The sequence below is a fragment of the Anolis carolinensis genome, chromosome 3 (genome assembly GCF_035594765.1).
Source record: "Anolis carolinensis isolate JA03-04 chromosome 3, rAnoCar3.1.pri, whole genome shotgun sequence".
NCBI lineage: Eukaryota > Metazoa > Chordata > Lepidosauria > Squamata > Dactyloidae > Anolis > Anolis carolinensis.
Genome location: NC_085843.1, coordinates 195,043,689 through 195,061,579, shown reverse-complemented (window position 1 = coordinate 195,061,579; position 17,891 = coordinate 195,043,689). Strand labels below are relative to the sequence as shown.

General features: G+C 38.4%; 1 protein-coding gene across 1 annotated transcript in view; it reads left to right on the top strand.

The window, feature by feature from the left end:
• Positions 1 to 17,891, top strand: part of cpxm2 (carboxypeptidase X, M14 family member 2) — a 97,705-nt gene that overhangs the window by 22,843 nt on the left and 56,971 nt on the right. Inside the window, exons 3-4 of the mRNA XM_003218602.4 lie at positions 5,641 to 5,750; positions 9,184 to 9,323. Coding sequence (XP_003218650.3) covers positions 5,641 to 5,750; positions 9,184 to 9,323 — 250 coding nt within the window. The remainder of the gene's footprint in view (positions 1 to 5,640; positions 5,751 to 9,183; positions 9,324 to 17,891) is intronic.

Genomic DNA, 17,891 nt, shown 5'->3' with positions numbered 1-17,891 from the left:
AGTTTAAGTATTTGGGGGCATGTTAGGAAATTCATAAAATATCATCCCAGTTGCCACATAGATACTGAAGAAGTCAACTAACTACATAGTATTAATGTAGATATTAACATTATTGTCTATAGTGCATATTTTCTAGGTGATTTGTAATATGTGTTGAAGAGCCTCCTCAACTCAAGCTATATGTCTATACTCTGGATCATCTGCATTAACATAGCAAGGATATTATGTATGGTTGAGAAAAAATGTGGAAAAGTCACATTTTGATGACTGGATACATCCTCCAGGCTGCAGAATATAACTGTAATTCACTCTGTGCCAACTGTCAGCAACTATAAATAATACAGCATATTACAGAAGACGTTTGAACAAAATATGTTGTTCAGTCTCATCCAACTTCCAGAAAGGCTGACCGTGGCAATGTTTAACATCACTGAATAATCAAAACATATTTTCAATCAAAAGAGAAAAGATTCTTGGCTGGAAAGGTGCATTTATTGTTTGCGCTACAGAGAAAATGGCTTTTGGGCACATGGTAAGATTCAAATGCATTCCAAATGTGTCTTATTTTTGTGTTTGAGTGAGCCAAAAAGGCTCCCAGAGTAACTTGCATAAAGCAATAAAAGATTCAACAGTTTTCCAGTCTGCAGGTTTACAATGCGATCCTTATTATAAATGTAAAGGGTGAGGATTAGGCACAAGCTTCTTCAGTGGCAGAAATATCCTTCTGTGGAAAAATTCTCTTCTGATGGATTATTTCAGAGCTATATCAACAGAATAACCTGCCAGTTAAAAAAAAAAGGAACAGGGAAGGGGCAAGAAAAGTGAGAAGCCAGGTTATGTGAAATTCAAACTTGCTCCATGCCAAGGATGCAGCCACAATGCCAGCGCACAGTTAGGAGAGGTTGGAGATAATCATGAGTACTTTCCAACTTTGCTAACCTTGGATGGATTTAGACACAGCACAGCTTCAACTGGCTTAGTGCCAGCTCTCCCAGCCCTTGGCCATCTTGGCCAATGAATATTGCCTTCTAACAAGACAGGACACAAAAGTGAAAAGAGATGCGACTAAAAATGGAGAGAGGGAAGTTCTCTTTATTTAGATTATCCCAAATGTGGGTTTCATAGTATGTTTTAATGAGATTAAAATGGTTGAACAGAAACTCTCTAAAACTTTAAGTGCTCTCACTGCCTATTACAAGGAAAAAACAGCTGTTTCCTAATCCATATAAAACACAGACATATGCTTTTCACCTTAAGAACAGACAATCATCGAGAGCTCTGAGGGTTACCTGGGAAGAATCCCACTGGAGCATTGCAGCACACCAAAATACTTGGGAGTTACCCTGGACCGTGCTCTGATTTACAAGAAGCACTGCTTGTCTATCAAGCAAAAAGTGGGTGCTAGAAATAATATTATACGAAAGAAATAAAATTATACGAAAGCTGACTGGCACAACCTGGGGATCACAACCAGATACAGTAAAGACATCTGCCCTTGTGCTTTGCTACTCTGCTGCTGAATACGCATGCCCAGTATGGAATGCATCTCACCACATTAAAACAGTGGATGTGGGTCTTAATGAGACATGCCACATTATCACAGGATGTCTACACTCCACACCACTGGAGAAATTATACTGTTTAGCCAGCATTGCAGCATCTGACATCCACTGGGAAGTAGCAGCCAACAATGAAAGGACTAAAGCAGTGATATCTTCGGCCCATCCCCTGTTTAGATATCAGCCAGTACACCAACGTCTTAAAACAAGAAATGGGGCTATACAGTAGAGTCCACAACACGCGAGTGCAGAAAAGAGCAAACCACAGACCACCTATTACAATGCAGTCTAAGCCCTGCCACGTGCACTGTAGAGGACCTTCTTATAGCAACACCAGAGGCACTCCAAGTGGCCAGCTACTCGTCAAAGGACCCTTAGTATAATGCCAAGTTTTTAAACTTTATCTTTTGAGATACATTACAACTGTACCCTTGGTCCGCTTCTGACACGATAAAAATAAATGAGATAATGTTAGCAAGCCATTTAAAAAGACACTCATTGTGAATCCAGACCGTAATGTTCTTTGAAACGTAGGGTAATGAGAATTACACTACATTACTATCATATTATTAACATTGTATTAACAAATTGCATACAAAATATAATAGACATTCAAAGCACATCACCTTATATTGCAGGTGAGAATCTTTTCAATTCAGAAATAATGACCAGAAATAGAATTTTGAAGTAAGGATTAGCTTAGGTGTGGATCCCCCAGTGGCACAGGAGCTCTGAGCTGCTGAACTTGCAGACTGAAAGGTCGCAGGTTCAAATCCGGGGAGCGGAGTGAGCTCCTGCTGTTAGTCCCATCTTCTGCCAACCTAGCAGTTCGAAAGACATGCAAATGTGAGTAGATCAATAGGTACCGCTCCGGCGGGAAGGTAACAGCACTCCATGCAGTCATGCTGGCCACATGACCTTGGAGGTGTCTATAGACAACGCCGGCTCTTTGGCTTAGAAATGGAGATGAGCACCAACCCCCAGAGTCGGACGCTACTGGACTTAACGTCAGGGGAAACCTTTACCTTTACCTTAGCTTAGGTGTATTTTTAAGTAATTAGGTAAAGTTAGTATCAAGCATTATATTTTTAAAAATCAAGGAGAGATCAGTCTAATTGTCTCTGAATTAGTCCTATGACATATTTGAGGGCCAGAAAGGGTCATATTGGGCAATCAGGTTGAGATCATTAGCTGACATTCTATATTTATGGCTTAATTTTTTTTAATTTTGAGCAATTAGATATTGCCAGCATAGAGCTTTATAGCTTTAAAAATGATTTTAAAAAACCCTTTCCTTAGGTCTAAAGACCTTGAATAATTCTGTGCCATTTTTGGGTGTCAAAAAGCAGAAAAGGTTTGTTGTTAAAGGTGTTTTGGAAGAAGTGAAAGTGCCTGTTTACTAGTCATGGGCCCAAAATTTGTTTCATTCATGTTTTTGTTTCATGCCGTTCATTAGTTTGGCACAATACAAGAGACCCCTCGCCAAACGGAAAAAGCAGTGACATGAAAGGAAAGTGGGAACGGTAACTGATCACCTAATTTTCATCCCATTGGCAGCAATGGGAGGGCTTCTCATGCTCCCGTTCCCCTAGAAGGTCTCACCATTTCACTGATTCTCATGCTCTCTCCAGCATTGATTTGAATTGTTAGGGTTAATGTGATAAACCCCTGTCTCTGAATCAGGATAGGCAAAATGCAGTGTGTGGTTCATTGATGCTGTTTTTGCAGCCCTTGGCTCTTCTTCAGGCTCCATTATCTTTTTAAATGGGTAGCAAGCCCCCCCCCCCCCATACTTTTCAACATATAGTAACTTGGAAAGATACTTTCTTTAAGAGTTGTGTGTGTGTGGCCTGCAAGCCCAAAGCATAGTTCTTAACTATGTGTTGTTTGTAAGTTGGCTGTTTTTAAGTGGGGACTGCCTGTATATCCATAATGAGATATCTTTGAGATGTGACCCAAGACTAAGCATAACATTCATTTTGGTTTCATATACGTATTATATACATGGCTTGAAGATAATTATATATACAATATTTTTAAATGAGCTGTCAGAATTAACGATCTCTTTCTTCTGGAAGGCCTACCTGATTAATCTTAAACTATGAATTCTAAATTAACATTTCACTGGTATTGGTTTTTAAATCTTTGTTCTATGACAAATTAATATTTGTAATGCTCTTGTGTTTGTACCCCACTTGAAGCTGTGAGAAATGGGGGGTAACAAATAAAATGATGATGATGATGATGATGATGATGATGATGATGATGATGATGATGACTGATGCTATTAAGAAAACTAACATGCAGACATAGTTTGGAACTGATGTCTATTGAATATGTGGCTGGTAGCAGTGCTCTCAGTGACCCAACATACAGGTTGCCTCTAACAATATATTGAAGGCAGGGCAGACATATCTAGTGGGTAGTAGGAGCAAGAACTTTCTTGTTGCCCTCTTTATATATGGGACAGATCAAATGTTGTCTGATTAGTCTCAATAACTATTTATAATTCAGGAAGTAGAATTGTTTTGTAGAAGAATGTAATTATGGCTCTAGTGATCTCAGGAGGCCCTCTTGTGTATAAATTATGGATAATGACATTGGCAAAAAAAACCCAAAAACCCTCAGATTGTGTCACACATCTCCTTTATTGAAAAGCCTTTCAAACAAGGTTCTTTGTTTTTCCTCCAATATATCTTTATCTACTTAAAGACTCAATCCCTCTATTTAGAGAGCTCTGTAATTAGAATAAATCTACTTTTAATGGTTTGTTGATAGAACTGGCCCACACACAGAACTAATAATGACTTTGCTATAGATTTTAAATAGTTTTTATTAGCATAGACTGAAGATACACAGTTTTAAATTATTGCTTACATTTGGCAATTGACCGAAAAGAATCCGGATGCTGTTGTTGCTTTTGACACAAAAATTATTTTGAGTACTTTAATAAATGATCACTCAATAACTGGAGCCAGAAACCAGAGATTAAAAATGATATACAGGCAGTCTCCGAGTTACAAACATCTGACTTAGAAACAACTCCTAGTTAAGAATGGAGGTGAAACAACAGGAAGAGAGAGAAATCTACCCCTAGGAAGGAGCCTCCGGTGGCCTAGGGGATAAAAGCCTTGTGACTTGAAGGTTGGGTTGCTGACCTGAAAGCTGCCAGGTTCGAATCCCACCTGGGTAGAGTGTGGATGAGCTCCCTCTATCAGCTCCAGCTCCATGCAGGGACATGAGAGAAGCCTCCCACAAGGATGGTAAAACATCAAAACATCCGGGCGTCCCCTGGGCAACGTCCTTGCAGACGGCCAATTCTCTCACTCCAGCAGCAACTCCGGTTGCTCCTGATACACACACACACACACACACACACACACACAAAACCCCTAGGAAGGGAAATTCACTCCTGGAAGAGTTATCATGGGGAAAAGGTGTCTCAAGTGAAGCTTTATCATCAATCATTGTATCCACAACAAGCCACATTTTGCAAAATCCAATTATCACAGAGACAGAAAATGAGGTGAAATCTTCTGAACAGGGGCACAGACAGCAAAACTAACACCACAGGGGTGGTTAGTCCTTCCCTTGCTATTCAAAGTTAAATGTATATTTATATTTGGCTGGAGTTACCTTGTTCCAATTTACATCCAAATGTACATGTTCCAACCTACATACAAAGTAAACTTAAGAACAAACCTACCAAACTTCTCTTTTTGTAACTTGGAGACTATTCATATAACGTGTCTTCTCACTTCCAGACTTGGTTCAAAGTCATAAAAATGTGTGAATAGAAGTCATTAAAGTGTTTTGGCTGATTTTAAGATTTTTAATTTAAATCTGGATAGATTTGACTTCATTCATTTAGAAGGTGGGTCAAAAAATAGTTAACTAGATCTTATGATGGTATTAAAACAAAACGTAAAAATATAAAACAATAGGAATTTTTTTTCATGGAAAATATTTGTTTTACAGTTCTGTGAATGTATGCATACACACATCCGCATACACACAGAAGCAAATATAGTGATTTGCCTAACTGTTTTTGCATTATAAATGGTATATTCTTGTTTTCTAGGTTGCCCTCCCTTGGGTCTGGAAACATTAAAAATTACTGATTTCCAGCTCCATGCTTCCACAGTGAAGCGATATGGCCTTGGGGCCCACAGAGCACGGTTGAATATTCAGGTAAGCTCATTTTTCTAACTGGTCTAGGCTTGCTCAGCAGTGAGGGTGGCTTCCGCTTTTAATCAGCTTGTTGGGTAACACAAGGGCTTTTTAAAAAAGTTACCATGTTGGTTACTTTTGTTTCCTTGATTTGAATGTTCTGATATTAATTTTTGATTGGAAAATCTTTACTGTATCTTGTAGAATCAGGAGAATGAAAACCAAATTACACATTATCTTACTACAACTGGGAGACCTTCCCTGAGCAATTTTTAGGTGCCTATTCCTAACCTTAAAGGGAAACAAAATGGAGAGGTGGACTCTTTATGCTGTATTGTGTTTTAAAGGAAATAATGAAATAACATTGTAATATAATTATAATGATATTAAAAATGCAGTTGTTTCAAAATAATAGGTGCCTGGCTTGTTTTTTATACTAGTGGAAGTGTTAAATCTGTCGTTGCCTTTCCTCTTGTTGTTTCCTTAAAGTTAATGTTTTAGACATAGATGACTGTTCATTGACACTATTTGATGAACACACATGGAGGATAAATACCTGAGGAAGCCTCCATAATGTCATCTGGTCTCTGCCATTTCACTAGTTTTTGCTGCCTTTAACTAATATATCTTTTTCGTATTTTTCTGAACACGGGGTTCCTATTTTCAGCAGTTTTCAGAATGAATGCATTTTTATTTCATCACTAAAGAAGAAACATCACCAAATCACAGCTGAGTTCATAATCAACTGGAGCTAATCATCTTGCTTTTTCCTGTCCTTACACTACTTATTTTCCTGATCCAACTTTATCTATAATGGATGTAGCAAAGATAGAGCCACAATTTTCATGCTGTGTAGCATCCAGATAACCCTCTGCTAATCCCATAATTCAGATCAGACATTCATATGACCCATCATGACTCACAGTTGGTGTCAATGGGTGGTTTTGCCTCTGTTTCTTTTGGATATATCCGAGTTAAGAGCTTCCTGCTGTAAAAATAATATTTTTCCTGGCATTTTCAGATTAGAAAAATAGAAAAGCTCTGTGCCATGTTTAGTACTCAAGTATAATTTCAGGGCCTGAAATGTACTGAAAACTGTCTTTTTTCCATGTCCATTTAATTATTATGGCTGCAGACCAATGCTTTTAGAAGAAGCTTAAACTAGGGATTGGGAACATTCTTTTTTAAAACAAAAACAAAAAATACAAAAATCAATTCGCTTTTTTTTTTCAGCCAGCATTTTCTCAGGTCTGGTTTAACACTGCAGTAACTATAAATAGCTCAAACTCATTACATTACATAAGTGTGTGCATTTGTTTATATAGCAAATTTATGTTTGAGTCTTCTATGGAAAGAACCTCCCTGTATTGTTTTTCATTATTTAATAACAATAAAGAGCATGATGCTGTCTTAAACACTAACAAATGTCTTATGCCATAAGATTTCATGTGTCCCCAAAGCCTACGTCATCATATGCATGGTATGTTATTCTCCGGTATACATGCACCCTCATATGGAAGAATGTAGGGTCCACTACAGAGGACAGCCTGCAATATGCAACAATACTCCCTATAATTCTTTCTTGTCAATTATTATAATGATAGGTCCACTTATGTGGGCACCTAAATCCAGGGCCAGCCTGAAGCACTGCTGCTTTGGACTGGTCCCAGATTATGAGAAGCTGATCATACGTTCTGCTCCTGAATTGTGTTTTGGGGAAGTTTCAGAGGATTCCCTGACTGGCAATGCAGAGTAAAATTGGTTTCACCCTGCATTAAAGGCTAGAAGTCCCTGAACATTGTAAAGACATGCATGAGTGAATGAATACGTGGTTAGTGGTCTGTGTAGACATATCCAAAGTGAAGTACCTAAGGATCTAACATTGTTCTAGCTAAGAAGTCCTCATTTGGTAAGTCAATTCTAAAAAATCCTAATTTAAGCATTATACTTGCTACTTCATGCCTTTAGACAAGGGTCTCATCTACACTGACCAGTTAGGTGAGTGTAGATGAGGATCAGCTCTGTGGTGGTCAAGCGCCATATGAGGCTAATATGGGGGTAACATTAAAGACTAATGTGATTTTGCATTCACCAAAGTTAAGGCAAAGTCCAAATTCTGCTACAGAATTTGGACTTTAACCCAACTTAAGACCAGTGGGTTCAGTTGGGACATTTTCCAAGCAGAACCTGATATAACCCAATTTACATGTTACCCATGTTCACTGCTCCAGGTGCCTAGTCCTAGAGTCTAGCCTTGGCCCAGCCTCTTATAGTTGGTTAAGCCCACCTTGGAATCTTGTCCATTGGTAGTTTAACCTCACCCAATATATTAGCACTGAAATTGATAAATTTTAAATGAATATGTGGTGTTAAATAGTAATTGTGTTGATGTTTTATCATGGTTGTGTTATATGTTCTTGTTTTGATAACTGAATGTTTTACCTATGGTGGAAACCTCCCTGAGTCCCTTTGGGGAGATAGAGTGGTATACAAATAAAATGTGTATGTGTGTGTTTGTGTATCCCCTTCCCCATTGCCATCCTACATTTAAAAGCAATGCTTTTGGGTTTGGAGAAATAAGGTTGAACACCATGAAAACCATCCACTGCATGGTTATCAATCTCCTCCCAGTAGACTCAAATCAAGGAAAAGCTTCATAAAAACCACCACTCCTCTTGATGTTCCCCCAGCAACAATGAGGGCATCCCTTTGGGCAGCTAAGGCAGGAAGTCCCAGCTGGATGGTCCTCCACGAAGGTCTGCCTTCAAGGGCAAACCAAGAATGGACAACTTGGAAGTTCCTGAACAGACTCAGAAATTGAGTGGGCAGATCAAAAGACAACTTGGCAAAATGGCACTACCTAAAAGAATCCTCCACCTTGTGTGACTGTGTAGCAGAGCAAACAATTCCGCATCTGTATGCTTGTCTGCAGTGTCCTGCCTCATGGAGAGAGGAAGAATTGTTTGAGGCTACAGACAATGCGATCGCTGTTGCCTGTTTTAGGTCAAAAGATATTTAGTCACTTGTGCTCCTTCTATTTTTTATCAGTTTTATAATAATTCATGCAATGCTTTTGATACGAAATAATCAAATAAAATCCTGCATTTCCTGGGCTTGGACAGTCTGAAGACACTGGATGGCTGTCCATGCTTCCTTCTCCACTCTCTGACTGAGGCACTGGGGAGCAGGGCAGGAGGGAGTTTTTGCCTCTCTCCCTCCCTCAGCACACCATTGTCACCACCGCATGCTACAGCAAACAGGTAAGACCTTTGTTGTAGACAGAGACCACTGCTGCAGGGAGGACACGGGGACAGTTAGAGTGGCTGCCCAGTGGCACCAAGCCATGTCAAGCACTGCTGGGCAATGGTTAGCATATGCTATCGCTTGTGTACTTGTTTCTTTTTAAAAGTTGATTTGTTCCAGACTTATCAAGACAGCTTTGCCTTCTTTTTAGGCAGGTGTTAATGAAAATGATTTTTATGATGGTGCTTGGTGTGCAGGACGGAATGATCCTTATCAGTGGATTGAAGTCGATGCTCGGAGGCTAACAAAGTTCACAGGAGTTATCACACAGGGAAGGAATTCTCTGTGGCTGTGAGTACATGTTTTTCTTTCTTTCTGCTGAAAATCCAGGAAATTTGGGTGATGTTTTATGATATTTACGGGGCCTAGTGGGATAATACAGCCATAATTTAAGAAAGCAAACTAAAACATGATTTACTGGGGAAATACAAAATTAGCACTAGCTGTCATGGATCGGGAGTAGTCAACTATTCTTTTGAGCAGAGACTTGCTGTGCATGCATTAGAGAGAATAGATGTTCCACAAACCCTCTCCCCAGAACCTTAAATGTATAGCCCAATTAAAGGCAAAAAGAACAAAGTGAAAGCCATCTACTTAATTGGGTAATAAAGGTCAGCCAAGGGAGACTCTGGAAGCCTGGAGGAGAGGAGGAGAGGTGGGTAAGAAATATAATAATAATAATAATAATAATCATCATCATCATCATCATCATCATCATCTCAGCTGCTGTAAGAAAATCACCCAGACAGACTACAAACAGAGGCACAACTATGTGGCTCAAATGATTCATTGGAACTTATGCCTCAAGTACCACCTCCCAGCAGCAAAGAACTGGTGGGATCACAAACCTGCAAAAGTATTGGAAAATGAGCACGCAAAGATACTGTGAGACTTCCAAATCCAGACTGACAAAGTTCTAGAACACAACACACCAGACATCACAGTTGTGGAAAAGAAAAAGCTTTGGATCATTGATGTTGCCATCCCAGGTGACAGTCGCATTGACAAAAACAACAGGAAAAACTCAGCCATGCGTCCATAGGGTTTTTGCCTTAATGTTATGGTGAAAACGAAAGGAAATTAAAATAAATGTCTCAACAGCAGAAATGTTAAGTACAAATGCTTAATTTGTTTGACATCAGTTCTAGGACAAGAACATTTAACCATTAAAAGGTTAAAGCCATCTATGATAACTGAATTCTCAGAAATTGTTTGCACTGTCAGTCTACAATAATGAGTTTCTAAGGAATTGTAACAAGCCAGATGTTCAGCAGTGAAACTCTCTGCTTCGGACTGTAGTGGAGGATCTTTCTTTGGAGGCTTAAACAGAGGCTGGATAGCCATCTGTCGGGGATACTTTGGATGTGTTTTCCTGCATGGCAGGGGGTTGGACTAGAAGACCCATGCCATCTCTTCCAACTCTACGATTCTATGTAATCTATTACATTTTATTGTAGAGCCTGGATGGTGTAGTCGTTTAAGTGCTGAACTATGTTGCCAGGGTTCAAATTTCCCATTGGCTATTTAAACCCCCAAGGTGACGTTGGGCAAGTTGAACTCCTCTAGAGATGTATCATGACGATACATCTCTAGAACATTGGTTCCCCAACTCTGGTCTTACAGGCATTTGGATTTTAACTCCTAAAATCTTGGATAATTGGCCAAGGAAGGTAAGGCTTCTGAGATTTGCAGTCCAAAACACCTGTAGGACTAAAGTTGGGAATAGTTGCTCTGGAAAATCTGAATGGATCTCACAATTGAGTATCTACTAAAATGAATGTCTACTACCGCTCTGAGTCTCCTTTGAGGTGAGAAGGGTGGGGTATAAATATAGAATAAATAAATACTTAATCACAAGTAGAAACATCTATCATTTGGCTAAAAAGAATTGCCTGGTATTTAAGGACCTGATTTTTTCAAAAATGCTAGTAGCTTTCTGAACCATGCTGTGTAGTTGTACCCCATAGCTGAAAGATACTCCTTTAAATGTTGATGAATCCTGTCACCTGAAAAATATATTTGACTATATATTTAACGGCGCTCCATGCAGTCATGCCGGCCACATGACCTTGGAGGTGTCTACGGACAACGCCGGCTCTTCGGCTTAGAAATGGAGATGAGCACCAACCCCCAGAGTCAGACATGACTGGACTTAATGTCAGGGGAAACCTTTACCTTTATATATATATAAAGAATGAAAGGGGTTTTGAGGAACAATCTTTGTTTTAGATATTAAACTTTTCCATATATTGAGTTCAATTTGATATCAAGGCATAAGAATATTTCAATGTGATTTTTATTTATAGAATAACAGTTGCAGGCTAAGTTAGAATTCAGAGAAGTACATTGGTATAATGGGAAAAATGATCTGGCAGTTTTTATCAACACTTGGTATAATTCATCATGAGGTATTCTCTGAGGTTATTAAAAGCTGAAAATGGTCTTGGTTTTATCCTTTCTGCTTTATCATGTAGCCATATCTCTAAAGAATCAAAGTATTCCATAATTATCTTTGAGATGAAAGGGCTTAAAATTAAGTCAGGACTTTGTCGCATGAAGCCACTTGGCAGGCACACTATTATAGATAGCAAGTATGTCCCATATAAACACCCCAGTTTTCAGCTTCTCTTTATTTGTGCAATTACACCAATTTGCCCATCTGTTGTTCCATGATTGCATGCCCTTGTAACTCCACCTTCCCTCACTTCTTCTGCTTTGTAATTATTTTTATTTTATTTCGAGAAACTTTGCAGTTTAAACAATGGGTAACAAAAATGGCAATATAGTTCTTAAAAATTAACAAAACAGGCAGTTTGGAAATAGTGTGTGTGTGTGCTGGGGAAAAAAATTGCTCCCAGTGACCCTTCAGTGCCGATATGCCAGCACAGAAGCAGAACAGGTTCATCACACAAGGTAGATGATGGGAACATGTTGGAATTGGTTATTGACACGAGGTGGGAGACTGGCGTCATGCTATAGTGACTGTCACCATGCCTCATTCAATAAAGTCCTCAGTATCTATCTATCTATCTATCTATCTATCTATATACTAGCTGTGCCCGGCCACGCGTTGCTGTGGCGAAGTATGGTGGTATGGGAAATAAAGTATTGAGGAATTTGTGGTAGTTAAGGTCAAGGGTCAAGGTTTTCCCCAGACATTAAGTCCAGTCGTGTCTTGCTCTGGAGGTTGGTGCTCATCTCCATTTCTAAGCCGAAGAGCCGGCGTTGTCCGTAGACTCCTCCAAGGTCACGTGGGATGACTACATGGAGCGGCGTTACCTTCCCGCCGGAGCAGTACCTATTGATGCACTCACATTTGCATGTTTTCGAACTTCTGGGTTGGCAGAAGCTGGAGCTAACAGTGGGGGCTCTCTCCGCTCCCCCAATTCAAACCTGTGGCCTTTCAGTCCAGAAGTTCAGCAGCTGAGCGCTTTAACATGCTGCGCCATCAGGGGATATTATTTCCTAAAGGTTGTGAATATACAATATTTCTGATTGGTTTTGTTTGTTTGTTGGAGGCAAGTATGAATGCTGCAATTAGGAAAAATGATTAGGATGTAATGGCCTTGCAGCTTTAAAGCCTGGCTGTTTCCTCCCTGAGTGAATTTTTTGTTGGGAGGTGTTAGCTGGCCCTGATTGTTTCCTGTCTGGAATTCCCTTGTTTTCAGAGTGGTGTTGTTTGCGATATTTTATGTGCTTCTACTGTCTGTGGCCCTGAGAAAACAGAGGATTTTCCAGACTTTGATGATGGGAATACTTTGTTGGGAGGGGTTAGCTGGCCCTGATTGTTTCCTGTGTGGAATTCCCCTGTTTATTTACTGTCCTGGTTTTAGAGATTATATTGTTCTGCGTTATTCTATCCCAGTAATTATTTCATATTAAAGAAGAATCTCACTTATCCAACATTTGCTTATACAATGTTCTGGATTATCCAACGCAGTCTGCCTTTTCATAATCAATGCTTTTGTAGTCAGTGTTTTAAATTCATTGTGATATTTTAGTGGTAAATTTGTAAATACAGTACAGTAGAGTCTCACTTATCCAACAAAAACGGGCCGGCAGAACGTTGGATAAGCGAATATGTTGGATAATGAGGAATTAAGGATAACCCTATTAAACATCAAATTAAGTTATGATTTTACAAATTAAGCACCAAAACATCATGTTAGACAACAAATTCAGTACACAGTAATGCTATATAGTAATTACTGTATTTATGAAAATAGCACCAAAATATCACGATATATTGAAAGCATTGACTACAAAAATGCGTTGGATAATCCAGAACGTTGGATAAGCAAGTGTTGGATAAGTGAGACTCTACTGTAAATACTACATAGCATCACTGCGCATGGAACTACTTTTTCTGTCAAATTTGTTGTATAATATGATGTTTTGGTACTTAATTTGTATAACGATTACCTAATTTGATGTTTAATTGGCTTTTCCTGAATCCCTTCTTATTATCCAACATATTCACTTATCCTGCCGACCTGTTCACGTTGGATAAGTGAGACTCTACTGTATATTTCTAATCTTATATTATCTGCTCAGAATTGGATTATCTGAGGCCCCTTCTTCACAGCTGTATAAAATGCACACTGAAGTGGATTATATGGTAGTGTGGAGTCAAGATAATCCAGTGCAAAGCAGATAATATAAGATTATAAATGGGTTATATAGCTGTGTGGAAGGGCCTTGAGTCTACACTGCCATATAATCCAGTGCAAATTAGATAATCTGTGGAAGAAGTCTAAGTGAGGCCTAAATCTGCCTGTCCCCTAACTGAAACCTGGCTGTCCCTTGGTTGCTAGGCAACCAAGTGGGCAGAGATTAGCCCTCTAAACTGGCAGCAATTGGATAAAAAAAAATTATTGCTCTCCCTCTAATTAGGACTTTATTTTTCTTTTCTTTTTGTTGTATCAACCTTGAGGCGTGGATGATGGGTTGTGTTGTCAAATTTTGAGGTTGGGGGGCCTGTACTTTTGTTGTTTTGTGAATTGCCGTGATGCCATCACTCTTTTATATATATAGATATATTAAAATCTGTCTAAAAGTGCTACGTTACTTCACCCAAATGGAAAGAGAACTAGATTTCCCTAGGCATTGAACACCAGTGGCATATCTGCTGTGCTTATTTATTTATTTATTTATTTCTGTAATGTGTTAAGATTAAAATTTTTGAAAAGTCTAGGATGGAAAGAGGGGAGATGACATATAACTGGGATGATGTAGTTTCTGTTTTCTTTTTAGTGATTTTTTTTCTTTGCATAGAGATAGTAGCTACTATTTGTATAGAACTGGCAATTGTTTCTCATTGAGAGACTTAATGCCTGCTAGTGGCTCCAGTAGAGATCAATACTGGCTGCACACCAACATTACTTTTCTTCTGGAGGTTAAACCTGAGAAGGCCAGCTGAAATGTGTAAGCATCAATGAAAATCAAACATATGTTCATAAACTGCATCAGTGATGTAAGTGGCAGCCAACATGGGAGTAATTTTGTTCTTTCAAATTCCAGCCCACCTGCCATTCACTTCAATTGAGCTGATTTTTAAGTAACAAAGCAATTAAAACTAAATAAAATACAAAAGCCAAAGAAATGAAAATGTGTTGGCAATTGGCATGAAAACAGAAAAATGACTTAAGAATTGCCACTTTCTGCCTAACTTCAAAAGAAAAAGAAAGTTCCTATGCTGCTTTGGTCATTATAGCTATCAATAGGTACTCAGGAATGCATGTATTGTTAGCCAGAAGAAGACTTTGAGGTCTACTGAGAACAGTTGTGCAAGCTTAAGCAAAAGGTTTTACAAGCAGGGAACAGATACATGGTGTGCATTTGTAGAGCAAATAGCAAATGTCCTCAGCTATATTCACCTGGTATTATGTGGAAGGATATGTGCAGAATTCAGCACTGAGCAATTGTAAGATAATAATAAAAGCCAAATGGCATTGTTATGTGAAAGTGGCTAACCTAAATTACTGTATGTGAACAATGTGATTATATAATTTAATCACTAGGCATATATCCAGACAGAGATTTATTTCAATTTCACTCCATTTTATTTGTCAGGACCCCTTGTCATGGAATCTTAGGATTGGTAGTTTCAGGGAAGTACTTATCCAACATAAACGGGCCGGCAGTATGTTGGATAAGCGAATATGTTGGATAATAAGGAGGCATTAAGGAAAAGCCTGTTAAACATCAAATTAGGTTATGATTTTACAAATGAAGCACCAAAACATCATGTTAGACAACAAATTTGGCAGAAAAAGTAGTTCAATGCGCAGTAATGCTATGTAGTAATTACTGTATTTATGAATTTAGCACCAAAATATCACGATATATTGAAAACATTGACTACAAAAATGCGTTGGATAATCCAGAACGTTGGATAAGTGAGACTCTACTGTACTTAGAATTGTCTGTGAGAGAGTTCCAGCCCAAAACTTTTTTGTACCATTGGGATTTCTTAGTATCTCTCGAACTACAAGTACTATGATTACATTGGATTGATCCAATATAGCTGGAGTGTTCGTTCATGAAGCTGTTGTATCTGTGTAGCATTGATATACTTTATGAGAAACTGAGTTCAATTTCAGCTTGGTGGAGTAACAGGTTTTCTTTAATTAAGTCTTTTTAACAGAGACAGTAAAGTTCTGGTTTGACTTTCAGATTGGTGTATTTGCTAAATCAATCTCCATAACCGGGTGCTCTCTAATGGTTTTGGGCTACACTGTTATGGATGAAGGGAATTGTAGTCCCAACATACCTGGCTTCATTGTTCAGTACTCACTGAATTATTGCAGGATATTTTTCCTCCTTTGATGGGCTTTTAATTTTGATTTTATTATATTTGGCACATTTTCCCAAGGCTACTAGTACCATCATTTTATGTGTGAGTAATAGTGCTATTTTGAGACTTTTGAGACAGTTTATGTTTCTAAACACTAGTTTGTTGCCAGTATATAAGTTGCTTTCTCATACTGAGTACACAACAATACAATATAAAGAACAACCTTGTAGTGGAGCTTTTCCCAATGCTATTCATGGATTAGTCAACAGTGGTCCCTATCGTCCTGTTCAAATTTTTCCTCCAACTGTGTAGATAGGCAGCAGGATCCCCCTGGCAGCTTGTTACACAGGCACAGTGTGATCATTTTTCCTGAAGCAAAGCTGTTTGACAAAAGAAAAGAATGTAAAAGAGAAAAAACATCAAGACGAATAAAATGTTATTTATAGCAAATGCCTGAATTTAGATGGATTCCAAATGTGCACAGTTGGCCAGATAGGAGGATTTAAATTCATAGTTTCCTTTTTATGTTTCATTTTTCATCAGACAAAAAGCGAAGCCTACATCTTGCGCATGAGCATAACTGACTTAAGCATTCTGAGCTTAAAAATAGCTTTGATAATATGTTCATTATTTCTGTGCAGATGGTTGAGTTTCCAACTAATTCTACTTGGGCTTCTAGAATGATTTTTCTATTGCTCTAATGTCTGTAATTTTAAAATGCTCTTTTACACTTTATTTACATTTTTATAATATAAAATTACATATAAGTGATAAATTGAAAAAAGAAGTTAGGGCCCTTCTACGCAGCCATATAACCCAGAATGTCAAAGCAGAATAACCCACAATATCTGCTTTGAACTGGAATATCTGAGTCCATACTGCCATACATCCCAGTTCAAAGTAAATAATGTGGGATTGTATTCAGCTGGGTGGAAGGGACCTTAGAGCAGTGATTCTCAACCTTCCTAATGCTTCCTAATGTGGTGACACCCAACCATAAAATTGTTTTCATCGCTACTTCATAACTGTAAATCATAACTGTTATGAATTGTAATGTAAATACAGTAGAGTCTCACTTATCCAACACTCGCTTATCCAACATTCTGGATTATCCAACACATTTTTGTAGTCAATGTTTTCAATATATCATGATATTTTGGTGTTAAATTCATAAATACAGTATAGCATTACTGCGTATTGAACTACTTTTTCTGTCAAATTTGTTGTATAACATGATGTTTTGGTGCTTAATTTGTAAAATCATTACCTAATTTGATGTTTAATATACTTTTCCTTTATTGCTCCTTATTATCCAACATATTCGCTTATCCAATGTTCTGCCAGCCCATTTACATTGGATAAGCGAGACTCTACTATATCTGATATGCAGGATGTATTTTCATTCATTGGACCAAATTTGACACAAATACCCGATACGGCCAAATTTGAATACTGGTGAGGTTGGGGGGGATTGATTTTGTCATTTGGGAGTTATAGTTGCTGGGATTTATAATTAACCTACAATCAAAGAGCATTCTGAACCCTACCAACTATGAAATTGAACCAATCTTGGCATACAGAACTCCGATGACCAACAGAAAATACTGGAAGAGTTTGGTGAGCATTGACCTTGAGTTTTGGAGTTGTAGTTCACATATATCCAGAGAGCACATAGACTCAAAAAACAATGGATCTGGACCAAACTTGGCACACAGAACTCCCATGTCCAACAGAAAATACTGGAAGAGTTTGGTGAGCACTGACCTTGAGTTTTGGAATTGTAGTTCACATATATCCAGAAAGCACATAGACTCAAAAAACAATGGATCTGGACCAAACTTGGCACACAGAACTCCCATGTCCAACAGAAAATACTGGAAGAGTTTGGTGAGCACTGACCTTGAGTTTTGGAGTTGTAGTTCACATATATCCAGAGAGCACATAGACTCAAAAAACAATGGATCTGGGCCAAACTTGGCGCACAGAACTCCCATGTCCAACAGAAAATACTGGAAGAGTTTGGTGAGCACTGATCTTGAGTTTTGGAGTTGTAGTTCACATAT